Source organism: Gymnoscopelus microlampas, assembly GCF_963454915.1.
Source record: "Gymnoscopelus microlampas genome assembly, chromosome: 10".
NCBI lineage: Eukaryota > Metazoa > Chordata > Actinopteri > Myctophiformes > Myctophidae > Gymnoscopelus > Gymnoscopelus microlampas.
In genome coordinates, this window is record NC_139947.1 from 39,788,428 (window position 1) to 39,805,861 (window position 17,434).

Sequence of the window (17,434 nt, forward strand, 5' to 3'; positions counted from 1 at the left end):
ATGGCCACATATCTTCCCACCGTGTTTATTATTTTCTGTCCTCCTACTGTGTTTCGTTTTTTATTTATTTAATTTATTATTTTGAAAGATGCTACAGGGCCCTGTTAACAAAGGTGGTGTAGGACAGCAGTGTAGATACTTCACTTTTCAACTTGAGTAAACCTACCTTCGATCTGAGACTCATAGTCATGTTAACCAGCCTGTTGGTTATCTAATAGCTGCCCCATGCCTCCACACTGGGACAGTAGCTGATACTGCCCTCTGCTGGAGCCTATGGGTAGCTCCCAATACTTCCCAATAGATAGAATGTCTCTTGTTAATATTGCGAGACAATAATGCCAATGCCAGGTGGTAGATAAAGCTAATATATTTTGGCAGCAAATCAAATTTATTAAAACGCTTAACTTAAATGGAAATAGAGAAATTCCTGCTGTCCCACAGCATATAATAAACCATCATGTGATGATATTTTTATCTGTGGCTGGTAATTTTGTCTACCTGTCCTGTCCAGTCACTTTGGATGTAGACCAACCGCCATTTGGAAGACATGTTTCAAATGGCTGGTAAAATTACATTATTTGGTACAATCATTCATTGTGTGACTCTCCAACCTCTGTGTCGTACACAGTCAAAGTCATTTTCGGTTGCGTTTCATCAAGGTCATCCAGTTTTGAGTCTCATGATGTAGCAGAGTCCACATAGGATTGGTTGTGTATTTTGTAGTGAATCATAAGTTTGTATGTGTGTTTTTGGCAGATGACTCATCGTCAGAGAGTGGTAGTGGTCTACCGGCCTTGACCCCTCCCTCCTCCTCGTCCGTAAATGACGGCTCCGTTGTCAGGGAGACGGAGGTCGTCAACGGCAACGGGGGTCCAGCCCCACTGGACTTCAGCACACCCACTTCCTCCTCCTCCTCGTCCGAGGACCAGCAGCCAATAAACATGAGCGACCCGTCGCCCGCCAATCAGACGCCGCGCCTGCCCATCTCCTCCGCCCACCTGCCCGTCGTCACGGTTTCGGCGGCGGCGGCAGCCCTGCTGGGCGCCCTCCATCCGGACGCGCCCGAGGAGCTCCGCAGGAAGTACCCGCTGGCCACCAAGACGCACGCACACCTCACCCCACACGCACACCCCGCCCTGCCCCTGCCTCACTCGCACAACACACACTCACACACACACTCGGCCGAGCTGCGACTGGACCGTGATGGCAGAGACTATGGGAGCAAGGTGAGAGACACACACACCCACACACACACACACACACACACACACACACACACACACACACACACACACACACACACACACACACACACACACACGTGCACACTCACACAACCATACCTACAAGTGACTTGGAAACACACTGATAGAGACGTACATACATTCAGACATTATCATGGTCATGTACACACGCACACATACACACGCACACGTGCTCACACACACACATGCACATCCATTCAGCCTTCCCTGTTCTGCACTCCCACCCCCTCTCCCCCCCATTTCCATAAAAAGGTAGTGAGGGATATGAGAGGTCGCAGACAGGGAACTGATAAAAGAAAAGAGACATTCAGAGAGAGGCAGGGAGAAATGAGCGGGAGGTCATACAAGTGTAGTTAGGGCAAATAAAAGAGGGAGAAAGAGAATGGAGTCTGAGCAATGGAAAGATACGGAAGAGAAAGAGGGAGGAGTGAGGACATAGCGCAAGACAAGACAAGGACGAGAGAGAGAGAGAGAGGGGCAGAGACAGACGGCATAGAGGTATAGAGGTATAGAGGTTTTTCAGTGTAGCTGAAATGAATAGAGAAGACTCTCGCCTCTCATTGGTTAACAATGCACCCCGGCCTTGGAATTACCGTCTACCTGGCTGACTGGTGCACACACACACACACACACACACACACACACACACACACACACACACACACACTCTGTGTGTGAGCAATGCACCATTGTGCTTCCCTGTCAATGTCGGGCGGTACTTAACAGTTTTGGCCTTCTTTTGTGTGCGTGTGTGTGCGTGTGTGTGTGTGTGTGTGTGTGTGTGTGTGTGTGTGTGTGTGTGTGTGTGTGTGTGTGTGTGTGTGTGTGTGTGTGTGTGTGTGTGTGTGTGTGTGTGTGTGTGTGTGTGTGTGTGTGTGTTCAGTCTCCGCAGTACAGCTCCGGGGGCAGCTACGACAGCGTGAAGATGGAGATGTGTGCTGAGGACCTGACCATGGGCCGTGGTGCCCAGGTGGGCGCAGACGATGACGACGATGATCATGACGATCATGACGACAGCGACAAGATCAATGACACGGAGGGAGTCGACCCCGAGAGACTAAAGGCCTTCAATGTACGTACACACATATACAGTGGTTCCCAACCTTTTCTGCCCACCCCTGTGACCGCTTAACACGCGTGTTAATTAGTCAGATGGGTGGGCCGTGTGCATTTTCAGAGCATGTTTATTTTAATGATCAATAAATCAATTGTGTTGACAATTGTGTAGACCATGACTTTTTTTTGTACATAAATGTTTTATGTAATGTTATGTTAAATCATCAATAATATCTCCCCAGTTATTTTGGAGCCCACTTGCAATATCCTCACGGCCCATAGGTTGGGAATTGCTGCTGTAGGCAAAAGTTTCTACGCACGCACGCACGCACGCACTCACTCACTAATTTCACGTTGTGTCTATTTTTTGTCTTTCAGATGTTTGTGCGTCTGTTTGTGGATGAGAACTTGGATCGCATGGTGCCCATCTCCAAGCAGCCCAAGGAGAAGATCCAGGCCATCATCGAGTCCTGCAGCAGACAGTTCCCAGAGTTCCAGGAACGCGCACGCAAGCGCATCCGCACCTACCTCAAATCCTGCCGACGCATGAAGAAGAACGGCATGGAGGTATGTTAGAGGGTACAAGACAAACAATCTAGCCCCACTCGCAGCCTCTAGAGCATTGGTTCTCAAAGTGGGGTCCGGGAAGTTCCAGGAGGGTCCCCAGCAAAATGGGATGCTGTTATTGCTGCCACAATGTACAATGTTCACTTCAAACCAAATAATTTTACTCTTTTGTACTTGTATATCTAAGATGAGTACACAGTATGATAGTGACATTAGAAATCTTGAATTTTGAATCTTGAAACAGGAAAGAATGGAACAGGAATAAATTGCAAGATTCAGGCTGCGGTGTCTACTGTAGTTCTGTACAACTCAGAGGTCAGGGTTCACATTGACTTTAATTAATTGAAGAAAACGTGTTTCTTTAAACATTTAAAATTAATTCCAAGAAATGAATAACGCTTTGAAATTGACCTACAGTTTCAATTTGCATTATGCACAGAGGGAAATTAGAGTGAATTGACCCCATATCTTGTGCTAATACAGAAGAGCTGTATGAAAGGGGATCTCTACCATGGTGTGTGGTCTTTCTCAGTAGTTACCTCTAATGTAGTATTATGTATGATAATAGTTCCTTGTGTATATAATACTAATACACTGTAGATGCAGGATAAAGGGTCCTCTACCGCAGTGGTTATCAACCTGTGGGTCGGGACCTCCAGGGGGGTCCCCTCATGATTTTGGGGGGGTTCCCAGATGACAGTGAAGTGACGATGTAAGAACTTTTAAGACCTTTAAAAAAATGTACTGCATCAAAAGTAATAGACAAACTATACTAAAAAGTGTAAATAGCTGATCTACAAGCTCACAACGCCTCGCAATGAGCTTGTAGATCTGTTATTTTCACAATATTTATCTGTGGAACTGAGTCAAACTAAATGTAATGCCTCAACTCCTACAATTCCAAGTGCTTGTCAAGGTGGGGGGGTCCCCGGTTTAGATATGATTATTTTGGGGGGTCATGGCCTGAAAAGGTTGAGAACCAATGCTCTATTACTGTAGTGGTTGGATCTATGACTTCTACATACCATGGCCACCGCTGTGCTAATACTGGTTAGGTAATGCTACCACTGCAATACTAATACTGTTTAGATAATACTACCACTGTAGTACTGATGTTGGTTCCATAAGATAATACTACCACTGCAGTACTGGGTATAAATAAATACATATTTGAGAAACAGAATCATTTTGGAAAACTTGACAATTTTGGAAAGGTTTAGGAACATTTTCACCTATAATGGCATGCCTAGAATACGGACGCCAGGTTGAAACTTGGTAAATACCACTGCAGTAGTGGTCTGATTGAGTTGTGATGGAGGATATCTATTTTGGCTCCCGCTGCAGTGATGATGTATATATAGTCTGTATTCTTCCATAGATACCATTTTAATATTAAAGCTGGTATGTACTGTATGCTGGGGTATTTCATCACGGTTCCCACTATAGGTGTGTTAGTGTGTGGAGTGGAGTCTGTCTAGCAACAGGCCTGTGTGTGTCAGTATGATTATTATAACCCATATTATGGGCAAGCAGTGTGATCTCTGCTGCAGCTCGGTGGTCACCTTTTGCATTACAGTTACAATTTACAATTAGGTATTTAGAATGAAGCAATGGCATTGATTGATTGATTGATTGATTGATTGAATACTTTGGGCTTGTTTTCATTGTGGTCCTATGTATTCAATTCATCAAGACATAAAGACATACAATACTATATAAGAAATCATCAATATTAGGAGCAATAAAAGTATATTTACAAAAAAACTGTGGGGGGTAATTTATTTTAGCAAGCCAGAAGACATGTGTAGGTCCAGTTGCAAATTGCAGACAGATACTCTTTTACGGTGGTTTTGACGGAGGGTACAGGTAGGGGGGACTGGGGAGTCACACTTTTTGATGGCTTGCGGATGGGCATTCCACATAGAGCACTGAAGTCCTGACGTCACTGCCAGTAGAGGCGCTTTTCCGCAGGTTTGTGGCTTTACTTTTTGTGTTGATATCCTCATTGGGGAATCTTAGATCGCTTCATATAAGAACTGTGTTCCAAAAATAAACACACCACCCCGGCGATTTTACTCGGCGATATGGATATGAAGCATCGACTGAAGGTGTAAATGTATACATTTACCCAAAGAGTAACACAATATAAACACTAGAAACGAGTCAAAGCAACCCAAAGACTACATTTCCCATGAACACGGCTGCTGTAGAGACAGTGATTTCAGACCCGGAAGTAGTAGTTCTTAAGACTTTTAAGGCAGAATGAATTCCATTTAGGCCAGAAACAGGCTGTATCAAATATTAATGAATATCATAAACGATGCAGAGCCACCCCCCTGACAAAAACGCCAGGGTGGTGTGTTTATGTTTGGAACACAATTCTTATATGACGTGATCTAAGATTCCCAAATGGGGATTTCGACACAAAAAATAAAGCCACGAACCCCGTGAAACAGCGCCCTGTAGTGGCAGTGACGTCAGACTTCGGTGCTCTATTGTGGTGGCATAATAGTAGAATGAATTCATCCCCATGTTTGTGCCGAATCTGGGGGGAATGAAATCAGTGGAGCTCCCTCTGGTGTTGTGCCTGTGGGCGTTTCTCACTCTTTTGAAGGTAAATGGGCGTTTGGCCCATTTGCTGTACTCTGAGCCATCCCACCCTAGCATAATGACCTAGTTTTGTTTTTAGTGCCTTTGAGGTGCTCGAGTACCATGAGGTGCATGCATAGTCAAAATGACACTGAATGAGTGCTCCGGCTAGTGTCCTCAGTGTATTCCTACAGACAAATGAGGAGATCCTGCCCAAAAAATCATGTTCTTTGGTTGACCTTCTTGATTACTTTTGTTGCCATTTTTTCACCAGAAAGATTGTCATCTAAAATGCAACCCAGATACGTTATCTCTTTTTTCCTTGTGATAACATTGTCAACAAATGCCTGTTAACTAAACAGTGTGCAGTAGCCAGGACATTGCTGAAAAGTACTTGATATGCTCAATAAATCTCCTCAGATTATATAAAGCTTCTTATATGCTCAGCTTGAATCGAATTAAATACCTGTAATCAACAGGCGATAAAGAAAAGTAAATAGTAAAAAAGAAAAAGACTAATAATAATGAGGAAAGCTACAGTAGGTGCATTTATATTCCATTCAATCAAGGTTAAATGTGTACCGTCTCAGAGTTAAATGTATAACCAGGTGTAACGGTAATGTTGTGTGTTCTCTCTGCAGACACGACCCACTCCACCACACCTCACTTCAGCCATGGCTGAGAACATCCTGGCTGCTGCCTGCGAGAGTGAATCACGAAAGGCTGCCAAGAGAATGAGAATGGACACTTATCATGTGAGTGTGCGTGTGTGTGCATGGGATGTTAAAGCAGCTGTTGGTGGACTGAATTGTTGTGTACATGTTGATGGGTGTGTTGACTGTCAACACATCAAGCACAGCAGGACAGAATACATAATGGATGCCTGTATGTCTGTCTATGTGTCTGCTTTTCAATCTCTGTTAATTTAGCTTTGAATTTAACTCTTTCAGAGTCAAATTAGCCCTCCGTATTTAACAGTGTATTAATCTAAAAATCTTCAGGTGTTCTCTCTCCGTTACAAGTCATCTGTACTTTTGTACTGTTGATCAGTTCACAGTTTAAACATGTTCCAGGGATATGGCCATTACAGGGACACACACAGTAAAATCCTGAATGTTAATTGACTTCTTATGGGTATATTTGGTTAGATTTGTGCACTCTTAGAGTTACAAATGAATAAATGCTGAGGACGTCTTCCCTTTCTGCTCTCACTCCCTCCCACTATTGCACCCATTCTGGACAAGCCCCTATTTAGCTCGATAGCATAAAATCATAAAGAACTGAGTAATTATTTGCGATCAACAAACATACTGAAATACCCAAGAGCTCATTATGAGGTCATTATGACTCTGATGATGATGGTGTACTAATAGAGCACCGAAGTCTGACGTAATTTACACATCCTACCTGGGTCGTGTATCCCCCCCCCCCCGTTCGCGTCAAATAAGAACTGTGATCCAAAAATAAACAAATGACCCTGGCGGTTTTACTCTTATGGATATGAACCATCAACTGACGGCGAGAAAACGCTAATGTTACTTCCGACGAATTAGTCAAATTTTCGCCAGAAACAGACTGTATCAAATATGAGTGACTGACTATCATAAACGACATACAGAGCCTCCTCCCTGACAATATCGCCGATACTGTTTGTTTATTTTTGGACCACAATTCTTATATGAGACGATTCTAAGATGATCCAATGTTATTCTCCATAGTGAAATTACTTTACGAACCAGGGGATGGACGAGTGACATCAGGACTTCTGTACTCTATACAGTGTATTTATATCACATCATCTCACTCAGTTGACTGCAGAAAGTATAGTATTTCTATGATAGTAGTGTTGACCTTGTTGCTGAGAGAATGGACTAGCTTTGGCTAGATAACTATCCATTGCAGAAAACGTATTGTACTATTTTGACCTAAAATGTAACATAATTGTAATACTTGGCAATGGTAGTTGTTGAGTATTGTACCCTTCCCCGCTTTAGGATGAGATCTCCCTGGACAAGCCATCCAGTGGTGGAGGAGGGGGTCTGAGGGAGCCTGCATCTCTGGCCCACTCTGCCTACTCCCTTGCAGCCTCTGCCTTCTCCTCCTCCCAGGACCCCCAGATATACATCAACGGAGCTGGACTCAGCTACGGTTACCGCGGATACGCTGGCCTGGGCGCCGCCATGCAACACCCAGTCTCCCTGACGACTGGCGCTGCTGCCACACAGAGCAACGGTGAGAGAAAGAGATTTGGGGGTGTTGTGTAAAAGAAGACGTAATGCACATTGTTCTCTGATCTCTCGGTTTTAGATGTGCTCACTGCTCATTGTATAAGGAAGAAAAAGGAGGAGAAAAATATCCAGGTGAAAAAATACCGCTATGCGTGTTGACCGGGCCTTAGAAAGTACCGCAATCTAATGATTATCTCACAAGAACAGCACTCCAAATGCATCCACCTTGTTTTGTTTTTTTTAGGGGCATTTTTAAGCCTTTATTTTTGACAGTGATAGTGTAGAGAGACAGGACATGTGGAGAGAGAGTAGGGGAATGACATTCAGCAATTGTCCAGTTGGCCAGGAATCGAACCAGGGACCCGCTGATGAGGGCATTGTGCCCATGTGGTATAGACTTTTAATCGGGCCTAAAAAGAATTGCCCGGGCCAGCCCGACAAAAGTTCTAATATCTAATATCAAAACAACCCGCTCCAAGTAAGTTTAATTAAGTTTTGTTTAGAATGGATTTGATCTGAAATCGTAATTGATTCAGACACATGGTAATCCACACGGCAGTAGAAAACATTTAGCGTCCCGAAAGACTGTTGACGACGATGGCTGTTAACTTTATTTACTGTAGCTCCAACACTGTCTCAGTCTCAGTGTCTCAGGTCTGTCTGTCTCCTTCGCTGGCTGCACACAGACTAGGTACTGAGTGACTGTGACGAGTGACGACAGCTGCTCTTCAGTTGCTCTCGTAATATAAAAGGCTATTAGGCTGCGCAGCTATTATAAATGTAGCCTATAAATGTACTGCCCGAGCCCTGCGTGACAAATTCGGCCAGGCCCGGCGGGTCCCGGCAGGCTCGGGCAGAAATCGTAAGCTCTAATGTGGTATGCGCCCTAACCACTTGGCTATGGGGACAGCCTTCGGCCTTGTGTCTATGACCGTATAATCTAAAACGCTTTATATGTCAGCTGTTTGTGTCTGTTTACTGACCTTTACTTTTCAAATCTCTCCTGCACTACTTCCTGCCCCTCCCTTACTCCTCATCTATTTTGCCCTTTATTTTCTTTTACACATCCCTCCCTCCCCCATCCCTGACTACTCTCATCTTATTTTGCCACCCATCCCTCCATGCCTCGCTTTCCTCCAGGCCCTACAGACCTCAGTATGAAGACCTCCAACAATGGCAGCAGTAACTCCTCCTCCGCCGCCGTCATCTCCAGCAATCACAGCCTCGGTGGGCGGGGCAGTAACAGTGGGGGCGGGGCGGGGGGGGCATCGACCCAGCTCAGCCAACCAGAGATCACTGCGGTCCGACAGTTGATCGCCGGGTACCGCGAATCGGCCGCCTTCCTGCTCCGCTCCGCCGACGAGCTAGAGAACCTCATCCTGCAGCAGAACTGAATTGTGGGCAATGGGGTTGGGGGTGGGTAGGGATACGGGACACACTCATACACCTTCACACACACATACGTAGATATACCTCCCCCTTGTGGTTGTCTGTTGTGTCTCCATTCCCCCCCTCCATTCGTCTGTCTCTCCTCCTCGTGTTTCTACTCGATGGCCATTTAACATGGGGACCTCCTTCTTTCTCTCCCTCCTGTATCTGCTCTCTGTCAGTTGGACGTTCTGCTCATCCACTCTTCCACTTCCTCTCTCCGGTCATTTTCTTGGAAAGAGAGAGAGAGTGGGAGGTCAGGACTTTGGTCACTTTGTTTTCACTCCTCTCTGGAGAAAGGGAGAGGAGGAAAGTGGGAGAGAAGGAAGACACACTCACGACCCCTCCATCTGTCCCCTAGCTGACCCCCCCCCCCCTCCCGATCCCACCCATAATTTTTGCCAGCAGAGGGGGGAAAATGAAGAGAGAATTGCAAGAGAAGAGAGCACTTGGGATGTTGAGAGGCTTTTTCCACTCCTCTCTATCTCTCCCCACCTCTCATCCGCTCTCTCTCACCTCTCCTGTACTCTCCTCTCTGGAAGCACCTCACAATCACGGCCACGCTCCAAGCGAAGGAGCGTGGAAGAGAGGAGCAGAGAGCAAATGGAGAGATGAGGGCGACAGGAGAGAACAAAGACCTATTGAAACTGTGGAAAAAGGAGAAGAGGCGGAGCAGGAGGAGAACAAGTTTATTTGAGCTGGCTGGAGGAGACGGGAAGAAGCCTGCAGAGCTGTTATTGATGCTGCTGCTGAGGGTTCTAACAGGAGACGACATTGCCCCCTTGTGGGCAGACAAGTGAAATTAGCTTTTCTCTTTTTTTTTTGCGCCTGGGAGATTTCTTTTCTATTCTTTTCTTTTTCTTCCAATTGACAGGTGTTCCGGCCAATGCCATTCTATCATAACGATTAAAAGAAAAATGACTCCCTAAATTAGTAGTACTAAAACTGTTTATTAAAAAAAATTACCAGAAATTGATTTCAAGTTCAATCGAAGATTGAACTTGTTGTGTTGTTAAGTCCTGTGAGCGTTTTTGTTTTAGTTTTAGTTCCCAATTGACTGAAGGCTGAGGCGGTTTGACTTATCTTAAAAGATGGCACTAACTAAATGGCAAAGACGCTCTCACCTTCTCTGAGCCTGGAGCGGCTGAATGGAGTAAAAACTGGAAAAAGTGAAGAAAAAAAATGTTTTTGATAAAACAAAAGAGGAGATAACTGTTTTGTGCTCGCTTGTATATAAGCTCTCTGTGTCCTATAGCACTTTTCCCTCTACCTGACCTTGAAACCTCACCCTAAGTCCTCACCCCAAAAACCTTACCCTGAACCCCAGCCCTTTACCCAGGGAGTAACTCGCTACTTATGCATCCAAGACGCCATCTTGACCACCAGGAAATACCTCAGATCAAATCTGCCAACCATCCTCACTTCCTCAGATGTACACACACGAAAGTGCACGCGCACACACACACACACACACACACACACACACACACACACACACACACACACACACACACACACACACACACACACACACACACACGCACACACACGCACACACAGGCACACAAACAAACACACACACACACACACACACACACACACACACACACACACACACACACACACACACACACGACAAGAGGTGAGATTCCCACCAGAAGCCAGTTTACCTTATCGTACCACCTGATGTCTTCAAGTTTTTTTTTTTTTTTTAAGATATTAAAACTAAAGCAGACTGCTCAAAGACCTGTAACGTCAAAGCGATAAAGCATTTCAAGAACTGATGTTGTGGAACGTGACCGTTTCCAAACAATGACATATTCAAAAAGAAAGAAGAACATGAGAGAGACTTTTAGTTTTGTGCAGGTTCTGTTCAGTGTGCTGCTGTATATAATCATTTCAAACTGAAGACATTAATGATCCAAAATTCTGAAGGACTGGGATTGACTTTGTCCTTAAAGGGGAGGTGGGGAATGGCTGTATGGGTGTTTCTTAAAGGGGAGGGGGGCTGCTAAATGTGTTCATTTCTGGTGGCAATTTTTCCTCCCAGATGTAGGCAAAACCTCAGCATTCCTTTGAAAACCCCCTCCCCTCCTTTCTCTCTCTCTCTCTCTCTCTCTCTCTCTCTCTCTCTCTCTCTCTCTCTCTCTCTCTGGGATGGGGTCTTTACACTCCCCTTTCCCTTCCTCTGCTTTCTCCCCCTCTCTCTCTCTGGACCTAATCTACACTTCTTTTTGTGGACCTACTGTATACCGGCTTTCTCGTTTTTCCTCACCTCCCTCTACTTTCCTCCCTGGAACTGGCTCTGATGTATTCTGATCCTTGTTGTTGGGACCAGAGCATGCAGGGAGGCACTGGAAGGAGTTCTCTCTGTCTTGTGTCTGTTAGACTTTTTTGAGATGGCCATTATTATTATTATTATCATCATTATTTTTACTATTATGACTACAATGATGATGAACATCCATGTTGCTGCTGCTATTTAAAACCGGACCTTCTGCCATAGACCTGAAACCTCAATGAACGCCGGGCGTTCGCTAGCCAAAACGCCCAACCAACCCACCAACCAACCCACCAACCTCCTTCAACCTCCATTTTAACCTCAACCTTAAATGCTTAACTCCGCTGTAATACAGTGAAAACAACACCACAGAGAGGGACCTTTTAACACAGACCTTTGAACTTTAACAATTGTAAAGTCTTTTAGAGAACACATAACAACACACCGTCATTCTACAGTAGTTCATCATTCCAGTTGTTCCTCTTTTCTTGGAATTCCAGTTGGTTGATCAGTTTCTTCTTTCTTCATAAGGCTGTGTTCTCTGTTTTGTTTTTTCACCTTTCTTATGGTGACTATACCTCTATCTGTCTCTTTGGTTTGTTTCTTGGTTCTTTCTGTTTTCCCCCCACATCTGCATCCTCTGGAGGGGTATAGGGAGTGAAGAGTTCCCTTTGCAACCTCAAAGGGTCACTTCAGAACAGGAGTACAAGAACTCAATCCCCTCTGGGGCATAAGAGACATTTTTCTTTTAGTTAGAATCAATAGTACATTCAAAGATTTTAAACTCTCTTGATGTTTCACCCCCTCTGAGCTTTCTGTGTACCTGTTGTCCTGTTCTGGGTTTTGGCCAGAGCCTTCTATCCAAAAGAGATGGAACATTGGTGCATTTGGACCTATTTGAATCCTCCAGTGAGTCTGTTTTCTTTTTAATTTATACTTTTTAAAAAATACCTAAAATAATATTACAGTTTGCCAAGCAATACCAAAATTTGGCTTTACTGGATGGAACTGAAATTTGTAACCTGGAAAATGTTGTTTGTCAAGAATTGTATCTAGGTGCTTATAATTGAAGATTCCAATTATTTATATGGTCTAGCTCTTTTAGATAATGTCTCTGGGCCCAGATTTCGCACTTCTACACAAACTCTGGGGGGTGGGATTGAATAATGTTCAGAAACGGGATAAAATATATGAATGCAACTCCTACTTTCCTCTGGAGGTGGATTCTTGTCAGGAGGATTTCAACTGTCACTCTACTGTGGTTTTTTACTGTGCTTTCTACTCAGTCTGACTGTGGTCGTAGTCGTGTCACTGTAACTTGCTCCCTTTTTTGCACACTGAGCGAAGCAACAGTCATCTGTGAATTGGTTAAGGGGGGCAGTCTCTCCATGTGTTTATGTATGTTTCCCAGGAAGAGACCCCCCTGTGGTTGCACGACTGAAAACAAGATGTGTGAACTGAAAAGGAAGAGAAGATAAAAAAAAACAGAAAGGAGGAAGAGGTGTTTCTTTTTTGCAATGCAGTTGATAATCATAGCGCCCCCCCTAGTCATTTAACAGTTTGGTGTTTTTGGCGACAGTAGTGCTGCGTCTGCTAGCTAACACAATGTTGGTCGGACGGTGAAATCTCTTTAATCTTTCTATCATCACTGCACCAGATGACCGGCACATGTGGGCTACTGACCAGTACATGTTTTTGGCATATTAAAGCCATGAATTCGGGAGGTGTGATCACATACTGTACATGCACATCTGCATTCATTGATGCTTGCCCTGAACCTGTGAAAGCCGTACGGCAAAACCTCCTTTCAACTTTTATCAATGTACGTCTAAATGCAATGTAAAAAAAAATTAATAATCATCCCATCAAGGTTAGAATTGTTCAAAATGTTCAGAAAATGAAATGTAAAGTATTTAATTTATTGAATTTATGGGTAGATGTAGAATTAGTAAAAGTTTATTTTTGTTTGTTTGTTTTGTTCTTGGTCTGAAAAGCAAGACGCTCTGTTATTGCCCAGTTGCAGTTAGGTTTAAAATGTTTTGATTTAATGAATGACACAAAATCAAGAGAAATATGCAACAAAAAAAATGACCCAGAGGTTTCTCATCCTCAGCTAGGAGGAAGAGAGGAGGAGAGGTCAGTGATGTCACAGGAGTCAGTATATTGTGGGTTGGAAATGCTCAAGCCTTTGCAACATATATTCAAATTTAAAAAAGGGTGCGCTGTTGGTTGGACCCAGCTCTGACAGGGCAAATTCTATTCTGTTTTTGCTATCAAGGTGGACACAATCTGCATCAATTTATTTCTCTAATATATGAATCCCACATATTTAGTACATAATTAATATCATTATTTTTGTATATGTAAGCTTATTTTGTTTCAGTGCTAATACTCAGTTTCAGTTTATACTACAGTATGGGTACAAAACTAAAACAACTGTGTTTGCCCACCCTGATTATGTGGGTGACATCAATGACCTATCCGTCTCTACTCCTCCTTGATCCTCACTGTGTTCTCAAATACTGCCAATGTTCGGTTGAGGCTGCCTGGACTGCCCTGTGGGTGGGGCTTGGCAAAATTGAGACAATATGATTGGTTCTGCTGTGTCAGGCAAGCACGCACGCACGCACACACACACACACACACACACACACACACACACACACACACACACACACACACACACACACACACACACACACACACACACACACACACACACACACACACACACACACACACACACACACACAGGAAACGAGGATGGAACCTGTTTTCTTTTACCTTCTTGACAGATGATATTTCAATCACTGCTGCTGACACGTCTTTTTTAGCCACCGTTGGATGAAAACCGTGTATCTCAAAAATGCTTGTCAGGATTATTTTTTGATATACCTTTTCTCATTTACCAAGAACCTCTGTGTTACCAATTTAAGTCAGCCTGTTCATTATAGTATACAAACTTAATTCAGGCCAAAACAAGACTATAACCATCATTATCACATTGACAACCTCACAGTTTTTAATTTATAAAATGTGAGTCTGAATGTCGTTCATTTGCCCACAAGGGTCTTTGATGCTTCTTTGACACATATTAGTACAATATAAAAGGGTGAAAGAAAATTGAGTTAATGAAAGTTTTTATGCAACACTTTCTTTTATGACACACTCCCGATATCCCACAGCCTTCTGAAAAGGGTGGACTGCGACAAGAAAGATGGAATGAAAGAAAAGAGGGAAAATGGCGATAGTTCTTTCTAATAAAAGACAGAGAGGCTCTTGCAGGGGAGATTGAGATTATTTTATCATTAACAATGAACATGTCCTAAACTATCCGGGCCCAATGTGCATGTCACATGAACCCTAGCTCCCTTATTCTGGGCTTATCCTAATAAGCGAATAGTCTGTCTAAGAGATTTGGTGTAGAGAGAAAAAAGGTGGGGATCAAGTATAACCCCCTGTTAAGAAGCCCTGTAGTAAGTGAAGAGACTTACAGTTCTCCTCTTCTTCCTCCATCCACCCCTCCCTCCCTCCTCATCTGGCTAAAACTTTTGCTTTTATTCTCTATCTCTGTGTACTGTGTAGTTACCAACACTTTTGAGGCCATTTTTTTTTTTTAAATAATAGTCAGTTTACTTTCTGTGGAATTGCTTGTTTTTGTTTTGCATAATGACACCTGAAGGAATATCCCCGCGAGTACAAAATAAACAAATGTTATTTCCACACAGACTAAAGCAAATGCTTTTGCATTTAATTTACTGACAGTTACACCTAGTAGTTAATATTACACCATAGTCTGTGTGGTGATCTGGCTTGCGGACTTTGGGGATCGTCCCATTGGTCTCTTCATGCCAGACAGCCTCAATCAACCACAGAAAGTGTTTCTGTGTTTTTGCACCCAGGTTTGATTTTCCATAAGCCCACACACTGTATAAAAAATGTAAAATAGAAGAAAGAAAAAAAGAAAAAAAAAACATAAGGCAAAAGACAATCTTTGAAAAGGTGTAATTTGCTCACTGTTTGATCCACATTCTCTGTGTACAGCTATTATGTACAGCTGGACAGACTGGGAGAATTTTAGCCATAATCAACACGTTCTTACTCCAAAACGCCTCTTCTTCCTGTTGTTATCTCTTCACCAGGCCAAACCAAAACGGCCCAGCGCATTTCTACCTGATTTCTATTTTTTATTAATTATTATATGATTATTATCAATGTTCTGATTCTTCTTAATGTTATTATTTTATATATATATTTTGTAGTGCGAGTAAAAGTGGTCTTTTTCGGGAAACTATTTTGTACAAATGTTCCAACGTCTCTCAGATGAGGTCATGTATGCCTGTACTACACATTCCAAACAAGAATGTCACCTCAGTTGTCACAACAACAGAAACGGTAACCATGGACCTGACCAGCACCACGGTATACTCTCTTAAAAGGACATGACCTTTTTTACAAACATCTGTGAGGAGTGTTATTTTGGAGGACAGAACACATTCTTTGGTGCTTTTTGTGTCAAACGTGATGATACATTTACCTGCGGTAGTGGTTGTTGATTGTTGGATTTCATCAATAACTTCTGATTGAAAAAACAAGGCTGCCGGTTCTAGATGGTATTTTCGTGCTGTAATATAGAGCAGGAAAACAGAATATTAGGAGATTCAGTAAGGCATAATACACTGGCCTTGTGCTTAAATAATGCATGGTATTTTAAAGCAAAAGCAAAATGCTGAATAGCGTTTTGCTGTTGGGATCATATCCTGCATTGATTTTCTATAATGAACACCTAGCTGTGCATCATCACACACACTGTACACAGTAAAATCCTGAGTGTTAATTCTGTCCATGTGGTTTCATCTGTACACTCAAAGTGGATAGATTAACACTGAGGATTTTACTGTGTATTATGTACTCTTGTCTCAGACGTATCTCAAATTTCCTACTGAAATTTACACTTCCTTTTTAAGAGTTTGCCTTTTGTCCATAGAGATCCATACAGTTTTATCACTGTGATGTATTGATCTGTGTGGACTTAAATGTTTTCTCTGACATGGGGAATCTATCCTCCACAATGCTCAAAGAATAAGAAAGTGCTCAAAGAAAGGTCACACTGTTTTTTCTGACCTTTATCGAGCAGAAATAGAACATCTTTGCTTGTGAAAAAACAAGAGCTCAAAGCATTTGAGGAGAACCAGTATTTAAAAAATGCACCAAACAGACTGGATGTCACAGTTTCATTGTAATTCTAAATGGTCTAAATTATGTAAGGTTGAACCAGTTTATACCTCATTGACATCAAAGACGTTCTTGACAAATAATATAAGACACTGGAAAAGCTGCATAGGTGTGTCCAATCTTTGAGCCAAATTTTGTAATTGTTTGTCTACTGTATAATTAAATTAAATCCGTGGCAGAACAATTACGTCAATTTCAGGTGCATTACAGTGATTGTTTTAAAGGTTATTTAAAATGGGAATTGTGCTTTGAAAATAGCCTTATATTGCTGTGGGCTACATTCACAGACAAAAAAGGAATAATACCCATAATGATATATTTTATGAAGACGTCTCCGTTATCAATATCTCTCTTTAGGATTAGCTTTGAAGCTTGTGAATCTATTTGTGTGAATGGAATTAATGATTATACCTGGTATAATGGATGGTTCTATGGCAAAAACAAACGTTTCTCCTGGGCAGATAGATGACCCATGGTGCTGGTCAGGTCTACGAATGGTCACAAACTTGTTTAAAAAACACAAAGATAATGAAAAGTCTGCTTCATTCAGACAGTTTGCTCTCTCTCACACACACACACACACACACACACACACACACACACACACACACACACACACACACACACACACACACACACACACACACACACACACAAAATACTAAGATACAAAAAAATTGAAGAAAAATAACTGAGCTTTTTTTATTTTTCTATCAGGGCGCAATGTACAGCTTGTACTACTGTCAAATCAAACAAATGGCTCCCTGAGCCAAGGCTTTACTGTT

General features: G+C 42.8%; 1 protein-coding gene across 2 annotated transcripts in view; it reads left to right on the forward strand.

Annotated features, from left to right (window-relative positions):
* The window catches only part of LOC311053686 (nucleolar protein 4-like), a gene marked incomplete at its 3' end in the record, with an annotated part of 162,713 nt that extends 153,614 nt beyond the window's left edge, over positions 1-9,099 (forward strand). For both annotated transcript variants that reach the window (XM_084069351.1, XM_084069352.1), the window contains exons 6-11: positions 757-1,226; positions 2,149-2,337; positions 2,700-2,888; positions 6,119-6,232; positions 7,472-7,709; positions 8,846-9,099. In XM_084069351.1, the coding sequence (XP_083925477.1) occupies positions 757-1,226; positions 2,149-2,337; positions 2,700-2,888; positions 6,119-6,232; positions 7,472-7,709; positions 8,846-9,099 (1,454 nt within the window). The remainder of the gene's footprint in view (positions 1-756; positions 1,227-2,148; positions 2,338-2,699; positions 2,889-6,118; positions 6,233-7,471; positions 7,710-8,845) is intronic.
* Positions 9,100-17,434: the final 8,335 nt, after the last annotated feature.